The sequence below is a fragment of the Solea solea genome, chromosome 2, assembly GCF_958295425.1.
Source record: "Solea solea chromosome 2, fSolSol10.1, whole genome shotgun sequence".
NCBI classification, from domain to species: domain Eukaryota; kingdom Metazoa; phylum Chordata; class Actinopteri; order Pleuronectiformes; family Soleidae; genus Solea; species Solea solea.
Genome location: NC_081135.1, coordinates 2907835 through 2922325, shown reverse-complemented (window position 1 = coordinate 2922325; position 14491 = coordinate 2907835). Strand labels below are relative to the sequence as shown.

At 41.2% G+C, this 14491-nt stretch overlaps 2 protein-coding genes across 6 annotated transcripts in view; both read left to right on the top strand.

The window, feature by feature from the left end:
- LOC131443118 (nck-associated protein 5-like) overlaps positions 1–3078 on the top strand; it is a 119338-nt gene extending 116260 nt beyond the window's left edge. For all 5 annotated transcript variants that reach the window (XM_058612490.1, XM_058612515.1, XM_058612508.1 and 2 more), the window contains one exon: positions 640–3078. In XM_058612490.1, the coding sequence (XP_058468473.1) occupies positions 640–909 (270 nt within the window). In that variant the 3' untranslated portion in view covers positions 910–3078. The remainder of the gene's footprint in view (positions 1–639) is intronic.
- A 2027-nt stretch (positions 3079–5105) lies between these two features.
- On the top strand, positions 5106–12753 carry LOC131476486 (ly6/PLAUR domain-containing protein 1-like). Its single transcript, XM_058654761.1, has 4 exons — positions 5106–5310; positions 7385–7519; positions 9957–10238; positions 11596–12753. Exons 1-3 carry the CDS (start codon positions 5259–5261, stop codon positions 10208–10210), a joined length of 441 nt encoding a protein of 146 aa, XP_058510744.1. The 5' UTR covers positions 5106–5258; the 3' UTR covers positions 10211–10238; positions 11596–12753.
- The last annotated feature ends 1738 nt before the right edge of the window (positions 12754–14491 follow it).

The following is a 14491-nucleotide window of genomic DNA, read 5'->3' as shown; positions in this document are numbered from 1 at the left end:
GGCAATCTGAGTGCAAATGTTTAAAATTGGATCAAATTTGTGAAATACGTCACAGTTCAAAGTTCACTTTCACTCGTTTTTATGAACAAAAAGAACAGAAAAACACGTCGGTTTTGTGACCAATGCACAACTAAAAATGCGATATAAAATGAATCGCAACTTTGACTCAGCAACTCACAAGAACACAGAGAAAACTAATTTTTAAAAGCCTGAATATCCAATCCAACTTTATTTATAAATAACAACAGCTGAAATAAAGTGCTGTACGTCAAAGATAAATAAAAACAAATAAAATATAAAAACGTGTGACCTAATTGACCTAAGAACAAACAATAAAACAATAAAATACTGTAGGAAATATAAAAAAAAAGTCATACAATAAAACTATTTATTAAAAAAAAAGATAAAAACCAACGTATGTGACCTATAAACACACACCCCCTCCCCCAGGATGTCCATATAAGGAGTTGTGTATTATTCCTATGGCAATTTACCATGGTTGCACCTGCGGCACAGATCCGTGCCACGTGACCACTAAGGGTCAATAAACAGGCAGATTGAAAGTAAAAATATGTGTTTTTAAATCATGAAACTTGTGCTTTTTGTTGCTCAAACATGTCTCTGTTCCTGTCTCTGCAGAAGGAGATTCCCCTGGAGAAAACGCCGGTGGACGCAAACCACCCGAGCCCCCTCGACTTCTCTCTGGAGTCCCTGAACAGCGGCCTCTTTCCCGACACGGACCTCGCCGGCCGCAGAGCCGGGTGCCATCCGGACGCGGCGAGGAGCGCGGACGAGCCGTCCTCCTCCAGCTTCTCCAGCAGACCCGGCGGGGATCCCGTCGGCTCGCTGAGTGACTCTCTGTACGACAGCTTCTCCTCCTGCACCAGCCAGGGATCCAACGACGTATAGGGGCCGTAGCGAGGGCCGGGTCTAGAGGCTGGTTTCTGCAGCCAAGTCCCATGCATTGATTGTTTAGATGCTGAAGGGTGAGCCAAGCCTGCAGAGTGGATGTTCACATAGGCTGGTCTTGAAAACGCAGGGCTGGGTATTGATTTGAATCTTTCCGTAAGAACAGTATCTGGACGTCTGTATCGATTCTCACAGCGTTACTGTGTTAGCCGGCCCGGTCGTGTTCTTTCAGTCAAACACGGAGCAACTCTCCGCTCTCATATTTATTCCATGCACTTTAGACACCATTACTCATTCAGTCAAAACACGTTGTTTTTGGTACCTAAGAAATCTCACATGGCACAGATGGTGCCAAACTGTGCCAAACTGTGCCGAACTAGGCATCTCTTTACTAAAGCCTCTGTCAGACTCTGCACACCTCATGTCCACATGTTGTTACATGACTTCCTGGACTTTTTTAAGCTCCTACTGCGTATTTTTAAAGGTGATATTTACTTTAAAATGCAGTATTTTTTCCTTCATTTATGCGTTTTACTCTGACACAGTGAAACTTACACTTGTGGTGGAATCTCACACGTGTTATCTTTAGTTTGGTACCGAGATACACAGAAACACACAGAAACACACAGACACAGAGAGAGTTAGGACGAGGTTTGATACCCAGCCCTCACAACGACCCTCTTTAACGTACAACACGAAGCACTTAGTGGCGCTGAGGACACGAGGCCGACACCTCAACTCAAAAAACACCAAACGAGAATCTTTCATACAGCGACGTGTCATTGTCACGTGTACTTACACCTGGAGAACTTCTTATCATTGCACTGTAATAAATACTGTACAGAGTTTGTAAAGTCAGTTTCAATCGCAGTTATTCAAGCAGTGATGGAAGCATGTGGGGGCGGGGCAACCTCTTGGGAAATGTTGGCGTTAAAATAAAAAAATGTTGCTTTCATTGCATTCCTGTTGGCAAGGAAAACTAGATTTAAACCCACGAGGTTCTTTTATGTTTTTGCTGCTACGCACACGCCGCCGCCGCCGCCTCGTGAATTCCCCCCCAAAAAGTTGCCCCTGTGGGATCTCATTTTGTTTATTTTAAAACACTTTTGGTTCCGTGTGTAGTCGTTGATGATGATGAAACAACACCGAGAACTCCGTATTTAACCGTAGACGACGTCAGTGGAAGCAGAGCTTTGAATGTTTCCATGTGGTACACGAGCGCGTGTCACACGCGCCCCAGTGTCGTCGTTGGTAGCTCAGGGAAACAAAACTGGACTCATGTAGATTGTAAAACTTCAACTATACAGCCATCAGGAAAATTTCTTTTTTAATATTTCCACCCTCCTGATATGAAACTCCTCCATCCACAGTGTCGTCGACGTTCGCTCTCATGTAGCACAGCAAACCCTGAACTCTCCAAACCTCAGTTTTTCTGCTCATACAGTTGTATATTTTGTTTTTTTTGTTGTTGTTGTTGTTGTTGTAAATATATATAAAAATGCTATAAATTAATATCAGAATGGGCATTGCTGATTGATATATGCAAATCATTAAAAATAAAAAATAAACAGAAATTGTTTGCCAGTCGTTTGAACATGGCACGTTTGTTTTTTGTTAAAAAGGACTTCTTTAGGATTATATATATGAATATTAAAAGTCTTTATTTTGACCAATAAGAGCTAACGCTTCAACGTTTTTATCACTTTATTTTAAGAGACATATTTGAACTTTATAGGCTGAAGTGACGCCGACGTGTCCGTCTGGAACTCTGACCAGCTGGTGCTAATCCTAGCCGAGCGTGCGTTTGAACATTTTTGTTTTGGTTTTTTTCTATGAAACTGTTAATATTGTGTATGAAGAGAGTCTCTTGTATTTTTCTAGCTGTGCAGTATTTATAGGCCTCATTTTGTACTGTCAGGACTGTAGTGTGACTGTCACGCTTCACCTCTCTCCTTTAACGTTTGTTTTCTGGTTCCTTTGTTGAGAGAAATGGCTACCAGCAGTGTTACTTTGGTAATTATTATTATTATTGTTATTATTATTATTATTATTATTATTATTATTATTATTGCTGTGTGCAATTTTGTCTGTTACACTAGACTTTAATGCTATATTTTATGTAACTATTTCCTAAATAAATATGAGAAACTATTTCTTATTTCAACCTGAGCTACAGTGAAGTGTGTTTATTTATTATTTCTTCTTCTTCTGTCTGTGAGCTACGGAAAAGGATTAGTGACACATAAAACATTAAAGAAAGAAAAAACCCCAGCATGAATTCTGAGAAGAAAGTCAGAATTTGAGATTAAAGTCGGAATTCTGAGAAAAAAAAGTCAGAATTTGAGATTAAAGTCATAATTCTGAAATTCAAGTCTTTGACTTTTTCCTCAGAATTGACTTTAATCTCAGAATTATGACTTTAATCTCAGAATTCTGAGAAAAAGACAGAGATTAAAGTCAGAATTCTGACATTAAAATCAGAAGTCTGAGATTAAAGTCAGAGATTAAAATCAGAATTCATGCTGTTTCATTTTTTTCTTTCTTTCATTAAGTTTTTTTTTACATTTGGCCCAAAAAATCTCAGAATTCTGACTTTAATATCTGACTTTTTCTCAGAATTCTGAGATTAACATCATAATTTTGGGGAAAGTCAGAATTCTGACCTTTTTTCTCAGAATTCTGACTTTAATCTTTGACTTTAATCTCAGAAATATGACTTTAATCTTTGATTTTAATCTCAGAATTATGACTTTAATCTCAGACTTCATGCTGTGTTATTGTTATTGTTGTTTTTTTTAATACTCTATAAGTAGTACGTGAGCAGCAGAACCACAAAAGTGATTGTGATGGAACTCTCTGGAAGAAATCATTCGATTTCACTGGTGATAAAGTGGTCCTGGCAGAGGGTTTGCGCTCTTTGAGTGCTTTTCCTTTCTCCAGTTCATATACGAATTTAAACCGAATCCTTTAACGCCCCGGGGGCTTTGTGCAGCGTAATCACGGCTCCCACTCACACTCTGTCAGCAGGACACGAGGCTCACACACACACACACACACACACTGGCTGCAGCTCCATCCACGCTCGCGCGCTTCAGTCTGCTCATCGCGGAGGGATTTTGAGTCAATCAGTCCCTTGATGCTCAATTAAGTGCGTGTAAATGGACTCAATTAGTTTAGGCACGCGCCACTGAGTGTATCTCTCTCTCTCTTTGTGTCATCACCATATGAGAATAAGCAGATGGATGGAGTGTTTTTTTAATAATTAAAACAAGCTTTCTGGTTTTTAAGCCTCTTCAATGTGAATTTTTCCTGGTTTCTTTCTGAAATCATCCAAACGGAAACATTTTTGTTTGTGGACAAAATAAGACGTTTGAGAACATCATTGTTTCCAAGTTTGGGAAACTCTAACCTACATTTTTCAACATTTGACTGGATTACATTTTCGTTTTCTATACATTTTTGTACACACGTTCGTTCACTGAAAATAAAACTGTCAATTGTTGGATGTTCTGCAAAGGTTCCCTAAAGGTTGTGACAAAGTAATGTTAGGGGAATGTTGTGAGAACCGAATGTTCAACCAAAAACTAATGTTTGGAGAACATGAGGAGACATTTCCATACCATATCAACCACAGGAGAATCTAGAGGGAGGAACCTTCAGGGAACGTTCCCTGAAGGTTCATCCCTAGGTTCTCCTGTGGTTGATATGGAAAGTTCTCCTAAGGTTTCCAAACATTACTTTTATGGAACGTTTCAGAAATTCTTAGCTGGGTCAACATTTTTAAGTTTGGGAAACAATGATGGATAGTTTTTCAACATTTTCAGCTTGATTAATTTAGAAAATAATCCACAGATTAAGCAAAAATGATCATCAGATGCGGCTATAATTAAATGCTAATGGTAATATGACTATGGTTTTCATTTATAGGGGCTGAATTGAACCACATTCATAAATATAGAGAAATCCCGCAATTCACCTTTAATAAATATGGGTTTTGGCGCAAAAAAACCCACATAAACAACATAAAATAATGTCAGTTTATTAAAGTGGAAAAATACAAAACCATACAAAAAAAAATCATTTATTTTTCAACAAACTGACAAAACTGATGATGTCACGTGGCTCCTGATGATTTCTATCCCCCCCCCCCCCCTCTCTCTCTCTCTCTCTCCCTCACTTTGCGGAGCTCCCTCGGTCTCTCATCCACCTCATCCAGCCTCTCGCCGTGGACAGGATGCTGCGCGGCTCCGCGGGTGCGTCTCTTCCGTCTCCTCCGTGCTCCTCCGTGTCCGCGTCTGGACGAGTTCTCGTGGTCTGATGTTTCCACCGCGAGCGTCCTTTCGGAGAGAATGTGTCTTCTCGTTCTGGCGACTTTTCTCGGAGTCTTCCTTCTCGACGCAGGTGGGTGCAGCGCAGTTTTGCGGGTCCTCGGTGCCTCAGTGCGCACAGGCAGGAGATGAACAGATTTTCTCTGTGACAACTTTATTCTGAGGTCAAGAAAACACATGGAACTCGTTTTCTGGCCACAAAAACCATTTGGTTTTGCCTCAAAAAGCTGAGGAGAACTGTGGCAATGCTGCGTCTTTATTCCCAGTGATGTCTTTACGCACAGTGTCTCCTGCGCTGATTTGGCACAGGGAAAACAGACGCACACTTTGAAGTGTCACTACTCTACATGAGTGTGTTCTTTCTTATATTACTTGCTGTAAATAGACAGAATTTGCTCTTCCATCGTAGGAAATTGGATGCAGCTGTGTCTGAATCTTCAGTGATTGGGTCTGTGATTGAAAACACTGTCCACACCTGGGTGCAGCGGATGTGTTTTCATTTGTCCTTATCGCTTTTGTGCTCTTTCCTCTATATTGTGGAAGAAGTAACGAATAGATTCAGAGCAATTCTCTGCACAGATGATAAGACGCAGCTCAGGCTGGACACCCCCCCCCCCCCCCTCCTCCTCCTCTGTGTAACTGATATTCTCTAAAAATGAGTTTGTGTGGAGTGTGCTGCTGCTTCCCCATGATGGATGATGGAGGTGCCAGGTATTTGCTTTGGTTTGAGGTAATTAAAGCTTGTGCTTTGTGATATTGTTTTGTGTGCACCTTTTATCAGTTGTTGAGCTGCTGGAGTTTAGATTAATGCTTGGTGCCATTTCAATAATTACACCGGTAATATCTGCCACTTGGGGACAGATAGCCCCGGCAGTGTGATTGCAGGACGTCTCTGATGGAGTGCTGTGTTGAGAGAGACTATATACTGGAGCAGGCGGTCGCAGCATACATAACAATTCAGCCTTTAAACAAAGCTCAAGATCATTGATTCCCCTGCAGCTTTCTATGAAAAAGCACTGAGAGGTTTGAATTGATTGACTTGAGCTTTTGTGCAGGATAAAAAAAAACAAAAAAACATATAGAGCTGCAGCAATTAAGTGATTAATCAATTAGTCATTAGGAAATGGAAGAAAATATCCCTTTTTCAGGCAATCTGAGTGCTCAAAATGTTCCAAATTGGATTGAATTTGTGAAATTTCTGACATACGTCACAGTTCAGTTCACTTGGCTTCGTTTTCATGAACAAAAAAGTAAAGAAAAACGCTCTGTTTTGTGTGATTTCTGCAAGAAGACATATTAATTTAAAGCCTGAATATGTGACCGATAAACACACGCCCAGGATGTCCATATAAGGAGTTGTGTATTATTCCCACGGCAAATTACCGTGGGTGCACAACTAAATGAATGGCCAACAGTTTTGATGATTGATGACTTGGTTTTATTGTATTTTATACTTTATTTCAACGGTTGTGGACAAAATAAGACATCAGAGCACGTCGCGTTCACAGAGGACACACAGAGGATTTACAAGTCGCTTTTATGCGCCGAGGAAAAAGCTCCTCTGTGGGCAGATTTACGATCATCAGATAAAGTTTGGGTAAAAGCTGCTAAAAGAAGCGACGCATGTGTGTGTGTGTGTTATCTTTACGAGAAGATGCTGCAGTGGTCGATCAGACGCTCGTTTTTAGCACCTCGGGGGGGAAACGACGGCCGTGTCGCTGCCTGTTTGTGTTGTAAATTGTGCTTTTTATACAGTTTCACACGTGTTTATGAAGAAGAGTGTGTGAAAAGGCTCTTTTAGGAGGAACATGGCTCATTCTCGCTCTTCCTCAGTGTGAATCTATAGCTTCTCTCTTAGGTTTTTGGCTGATGGGGCGAGTGAAGTCCCAACACTGTGCACAGAGGACAGAGACAATGACACTGCACTCTCACACGGACCCGAAAACACTATCAATCTCTCATAAGTGCCTAACACAGAGGTCAAAATAAACAGCGTGTGAAGTAAGACACAATATATATATAGTTTACTCCACATTTAATAGGAAATGCAGCTCAAATCACCAGGAAAAGACCAAAAATAATTCAACTCTCCAGTTGTGAGTTTGACATTTTCCCCCCGGTGTGCTGCTCCGCTGCTTTTGCCGCAGGAGATGCCCTTCAGATCCAGTGCTACCAGTGTGAGGAGATGAAGCACAACGACTGCTCCACGCCGGAGTTCATCGTCAACTGCACGGTCAACGTGCAGGACATGTGCCAGAAGGAGGTGCTGGTCAAACCTGATGGTACGTAACACCTCCTTTTTTTTTAATCCCTATTGTCTCTGGATGTGGCCCCCGCTGCACAATCATACATACAAGTTTACATTTACAAGAGAAAGGTGAATATTGGAATAATAAAATGACATTTAATGTCAATAACAAGGCGCGAGACATCTGGAATCTACACGTCCTGTGATCCTTGATCATGTCAAAGGTGTTTTAGAGCCGATGCAACTCGAGAGTGTTCCATTTTTGGTGAATAAAACACATCTTTGGAGGATTATGCATCCTTGGACTGAGGCAAAAAGGCTCTCAAGGATTTCATTTTCTTTGATGGCACCGGTGAGGATTAATAGTGGAGGTATTTTACGGGCACAACTAAAACTCTCCACGTTCCTTATCCGTCTGCAGCACAAAGGTGACCGTCTGGATACTCCACCCTCTCACAGCCGCCACGTTTGATTTCTCCGGCATTTACACAAGCGTGTGAAATATTATTATTATGATTATTGTAAGTCATAAGCACTTAACAAGAATTGCTTTTGTCGTCTTTTGTTGTAAACAAGGTTGTCTGGACAACATTTAATGTGTTCTGCCGTGACATTTAAAGTTCTGCTAACCCCAATGATGTCATGTTTGCAGCAGACGCAGAAAACATGCGTGTTCAGCGAGGGCGAGGTTTGTCTTTGAAAGGAATCTGCGTCGTAACCAAACATAATAAATTCACTTATAAAAGCATCACAGCAGAGAGTTTTCTTTTCTCTGACCTTGTTTCAAGTTTTTTTTCATTGAGTTTGAAAATTGATTGATGCACAAAAGACTATTTAAATCTGATGGACCCTGAGTGTTTGGTAATCATTCATATTCAGAATTGAAAAACACAATTAAGGGTCGCAGACGTTGTTGTTAGCAGCTGTTTGCGTAGTCACATCCATGTGGGGGTTCAGTAAAGGTTGAGGTTATTTGAGCTTTTCCAGCCGTGGACAGATTCTTGTGTTACAATACTGGAGAACACTCGTTATTACAGAAATAAGAAGTTTCATCATTTGTCTCTGTATATACCAAGGCACCAAACATCCAAAAAACCAATATCACAGTATTTATGTTTAGTATTTATCACCTTAGCCTCAAATGTCCATCTGGTGATGTGTTTTTTATTTTTATTTATTTTATTTTAAGCAGAAAAAGGGGCCAGAAAATGTCCTGTGAGGAAATTATTTACAATTTAACGGTGTATTAACAATTTAAAATGAAGAAAAACAAAAAAGTTTACACTGTAGTTGTACATAAACACCAGATTGTGTGTGTTAAGTTTGAAATTTGAACATCAATCGCCAAAAAAATTGGCGATGACTAACAGCCGTTTTTCCAACTCTCTCCTCTCTGGTGGCAAAAAACGCTGATTCACCGTCTTCCTGCAGCAGCGCCAGTGAAATTACCGTAATTACCAACCAACATTGACTTTGACTTTTTTCAGAAACGGTTGGAACTTAGCACAAACCGTCGCACAGTTACGGTAACGCAAAGTGACGTGAAATCTCTAAAAGGCTCCGCCCATACTGAAGCATTTTAAAGCATTTTTTCAGGTTTCTTTGCAGAGTAGGCAGTTGTCGTCGATTTACCTTGTGCTGAAAGGTTATTATAGATATTTAATCAACAATGACACTGGACCTCTTGCCTATAATGAGTCTAGAAAAGCAGCAGCTGAAGGTAAATCCTGTGGATGTGGAGCAGATATCTGACAGCAGGCGACTCAGCCTTCAAACGAACAGCACTGTGATGTGTTCCATGACTTTCCATAGAAAGGTTCACGGTGCATTGTTGTTTTTTCTTCTTCTTCTTTTTACTCTTTCATCAATAAAAAAAGAGGCTTCCCCACAAAGAGGAAGCTTCTCACCGCAGAGAGAGAATTTATCTGAATTTCATTTAATCGTAATTTTCTCTTGCCCCAATAAAAGGGACATTTTATTTGCAGGCGAAAGATAAATATACACAATAAAAACACCACATAAATTATATATATAAAAAAAAAACCATGGCTGCTATAACATCGCAGAGAAACACATAAAGGATAAGACCAATATACAGCAGATGGAGAAAGCCCGGCCTGATAAGCGCGTCCACGGCGGCTCTTGAGTGCAATAAAAAGTTAGTGCACTACAGAATATGACTTTGTTTTTCTTCATACGAGCATAAATTGTAGTTACATATAACCCCGCTGACGAACGTCGCTTTAATAAGAGCCGACAGGAAGCCAATCGCAGAGGAAAACCCTGCAGAGTCATAAACTGTCTGTCTGCAGCATTGCAAAACACAAGATCCCAATATATGTGACATTACAAGGTAATTACTGCAGGGGGCATTCATCTCGTCTGCTCTCCTTCTGATGGCGTCTTTTTTACCATGATTCATCATCATACGCTCTCTCTGTCGCTCTGGTGTTTTCTTTGCTCTTTGGCAGGAGTCCATTATCGGAAGTCGTGCGCCTCCTCCGGCGCTTGCCTGATCGCCTCCTCTGGTTACCAGCAGTTCTGCACCGGGAGGCTGAACTCGGTCTGCATCTCCTGCTGCAACACGCCGCTCTGCAACGGGCCCAAGAGGAAGCGGACCCTGCCGTCGGCGGCGCCGCCCCGTCTCCCGCATGGGGGCGGGCTCCTTCGCGTCCTCGTGACCTTCGTCCTGCTGCCGCCGCTGATGCTCCTCCCACTCACGTAGATGCTCGCACCGTATTCCCGCTGTACAGGTTGTTATCTTTACTTGTTTTTTGTTATGTTGTCAAAGTTCTACTGATTGAACTTAGTTTTCCTTTCACCTTGTGTCGTGTATCTTCCGTCACGGAGGAGGCGTGAGCTTCCTGTCAGATTTGACAGCAGGAGGCGTGGTCGACCTGTCAAATCTGACGGGAAGATCACGCCTCCTCCGTAACAACAGCTGATCAGGTGACATTTCTGAGGAAGACGGACGTTACGCGCCAAAACTGGGCAACAAGGTGAAGGGAAACTTACTGAAAACATGACCACATGACCAACATCCTCCTCCTCCTCCTCCACCTCCTCTTCCTCACATATGCTTCGCACCCTCGTGACATTAGAGTGAGATGAAGCGAGAGATGAGGTGACTCTGATCACATACCCCGGTTTCTACAGTAAACCAGTTTTCCTTCAAGTACCACCAGAGGAAGCTGGCGAACCACTGGTGGTACACGTACCACGGTTTGAGAACCATGGTCCTAGACTTTAGCAATTGGCAGGATAAAGTCACATGTAATGTAATGTACACACACTTCATGCACAGCTACAGCCACACATAGACACATAACAATAATGCCTTTGATTTAAGTGCACCTCACCTTACAGTTCATGATTTAAAGAGCAGCAAAATACAATAAAAACAAATCAAAAACAGCTAAAATCTTAATAACGAGAAAGCTAATCAGAATCAGGGACGTGAGTCTGGTTGTTAGTGCAGGAATGTGAGGAAGAGTGAGGATGAAGGAGGTCAGAGGGGGAACGATTGGCTCGTTTTTTATGAACATAAAAGAAAGAGAAACGCGTCTATTTTGTGTGATTTCTGCACAATTATTGCGCAACTAAAAATGTGATATCTAATGAATCATCACTTTGACTCAACAACACATGAGAAGACGGACAAAAATGCAGTTTTTAAAGCCTGAATATGTGACCTTTAAACACACGCCCACGGGATGTCCATATAAGGAGTTGTGTATTATTCCCACAGCAAATTACCAGGGGTGCACCTGCAGTTATTTAGAGAATCGATTCATCAGATTGAATGTTTTTTTTATATATAATTAAAACAAGCTTTCTGATTGTTTCAGCTTAACTTAGCTTAAATGTGAATATTCTCTCATTTCTTTGCTCCATTTAACAAAGAAATCGCTGAGAAAAACTGAGTCATTTCCAGGTTTGGTGAACACTGATCGACGTTTTTCAACATTTTATGAACCAAAACGAGTGTTCCAAGCATCTGTCATAGACCCCAGTTCCTCAGTGAATGTGCATCACTCGCTGAAATTGTAGCATCTTAAAGCCTGAATAAAAACCCTGTCCTGTCCTGTTTCTGTCCTGTTTCTGTCCCAGGTTGGATGGAGACGTGTGGCACCTGCATGGACCTGCAGTCACCGCTGTGATGTACTGATTATTGAGTTATATGATACACTCAGACACCACGCTGGCTTTTGTTTTCTATCTTTCTCTGCGTTCTCGTACGTATATCTGATCCAGACGACAGCACAGCCGCTGTGAATTAACTCTGTCGAAGGAGCGTTGCTGTTGCTGTTGTTGGAGATGGAGGAAGGAGGAAGGACAGAGAGACGGTCGCACTTTTCTTTGCTTTTAATGTGAAGTGGAGCGTTTTGTGAAGCTGCTCTGGAGTTGTTTTCCTGGTCGTTCATATGCTGTAAAAAAAAAGAAAAAAGTGCAGGTAGAAAATGATTGTAGACGACAGCAGAAACTGTATTTATATGCACTTTTCATTCAGGCACAAAATGTCTCCTGAGTTCTCCTCGCTGCATTTTATGCATCATTTTCCACTGCCATGAAATATTGATTGACATCGTTCGCCGGGGAATATTAAGGATGCTTAAATTGTCCCCCGGATTGTTTTCTATTTTTGCTCATTTACTCATTCGGTTGGGGTTAATTGGTCCTTAATAACATCCTATTAGAGCGACTTCAATATTCCAATATTGTAAAATGAGATATTGAACTCAAACATAGAGAAAGAATGGACCAGGGAATGATATAAAATGTCTTTACAGAGCTATAAGCACAAATGAATCCTCTTCAGGGTGAAATCAGCCTTATTTCTCTTTACGTTTGTGTTTAGGTGAATGAAATATGTCCTAAAATGACAAATGTATGGATCATATTTTCATGTTCAGCTCATTATTTCCCCATGTTTCCTCTTAAATGCTTGCAGGTTTTGTCAGAATGTAAAGTATAATATTTATATGTAGTGATAAAAGTCAGTATTTTGATGCCAATAATGAAGGTTCGGATTAAAGTTCTAGAGCAGAGAGAGAGAGAGTGTGCTGATTTCACATCATACTTCATTTAAAAAGTAACATAATGATTGATTTTGGTCTTTAATGGAAGCAAAAAAAACACACATTTCCAGTTGCAGGCGCAGACGTACGTACGGACCATGTGATGAATGTTTGGTGACTGGTCTTCTGTGAAGAGTGACACTGTATTCTGCTGAAAATGTGTTGTAAATAAATGTTGCCGTCGCGAGTAGATGGATTTCGTGTTTTTCAGTCAGTAACAAGAGTTTAAACCCACGTGTCATTAGTTATATAGGAACTCAGCGGCTTCACCAACTGAGGTTTAACTAGGACTTCTCGCTATTTACTCAAAACACCTGAAGTTATATACAGTGTAATAATTGACTCTTCAGGTTGTGCCAACAATGAATTGGACACATCCCAGCGAGCAGCGTCTCTGTTCTCCCTCCACAGTAATTAGGACCAAATTAGCAAACTGGCCTCCTCATAAATTTAAATAGAGTGATGGGAAATCATCCATAGAATAGTCAATGCTGGCTGAGTGACCAAAACGTGGAATATTTCCACTTCTAGCACCTTTTTCATCATGACACAGCCAAGAGGAGACATGGATTAATCCATTTGACTCTTGGGAATTAGATGTTTGGGCCTAAATGCTGCATTTTAGCACATTATTATCACTCATCGTGACAAAAAAACAGCTCATTCTCATGTTTTACTTTGCAACATTTACTCTGCCGTGAACAATATTCATCGTTTTTCATGCGTCATTCTGCTCTGGAACTTAATAAAAGCCTCGTATAAGAAACCCGAGAGTGAGCAGACTAGACAGCACAGATTAGACATAATCCACCTCTATATTACACTCATTTCACACTGGCTGTTTTTGTGATTCCAGTGGAAGTTCAGGGTAATTTGGCACAGATGAGGTCTGACACCTGTGCCGGAGCAGGAACACATGTACCCGAGCATGTAAAGTCCACTCTCTCTCTATCTCCTGACCACTGCGTCATTTAAAAACGCAGGATTTCACAGCTCAGTGGAGGCGATGATGATTAATTGTGCTGCAGTGGCGTCTGCGTAGTTTTGTTTTCCAGTTCTCCTGCAATACTTTTGCAGAAGAGAATAAAAAAAACTAAACAAAACAATGAAATCGTTCAAATAAAATAGTTGTGTGAGATGAATCTGATGTGTGGAGATGTGTGTGTGTGTGTGTGTGTGTGTGTGTGAGGCTGCAGCACTTTAAACTCTGAGTCTATACAAAAGCATCCTGTAGTGTGAGGGCGGCTGGATGACAGAGCATCATTAAGCCTGACAAGAGAAGAGGAGGAGGAGGAGGAGGAAGGAGGAAGGAGTCAGGACTCACAGATACAGAGGGGAAGTGCCGACTGAAGATCTCCCGGGGTTAAGAAACAGCAAAAACAGGAGATTATTAAAAATAATAAGGCCCACCTCTGCCTCCGTCTAATGACACACTCGTGTTAGGGCTGCGGCGGTGGAAATACTCCAGTTGATGAGGGACCTCGACTCATTTACTTTGTTTACTGTGTCGGCAAAGTGTATCAGAAATGGTGAGCTATCGTGGCGAGGGCGTGAAAGATTGAGAGCGGGCACCTCTGGTACACTGTAACTATACAGTATAGATTTACAGTGAATCAGGGTCAAGCCGATTAAACTCACATTGCTGGTTATTACTCTTGAGGGATGAGATTATACAACATTTATCGGTATTAGTGGACAGAATCACTGCATTTAATGTGAAAAGGAGGAAAGAATGCAGAAGAACAACTGTTTTTTGGACTGAAAATTCAGTTTAAGTGGTTTCCATTTGGCACAAATTGAAGATCAAGTCATTAGACTTCGTGTACATTCACCTGATTGTATGAATTGTTGATGATTGATTGATATTTATGTCCGTTTTAGTGCTAAATGAAGGCAACACAGGTTCTCCAACACAGTCATAAGGGATG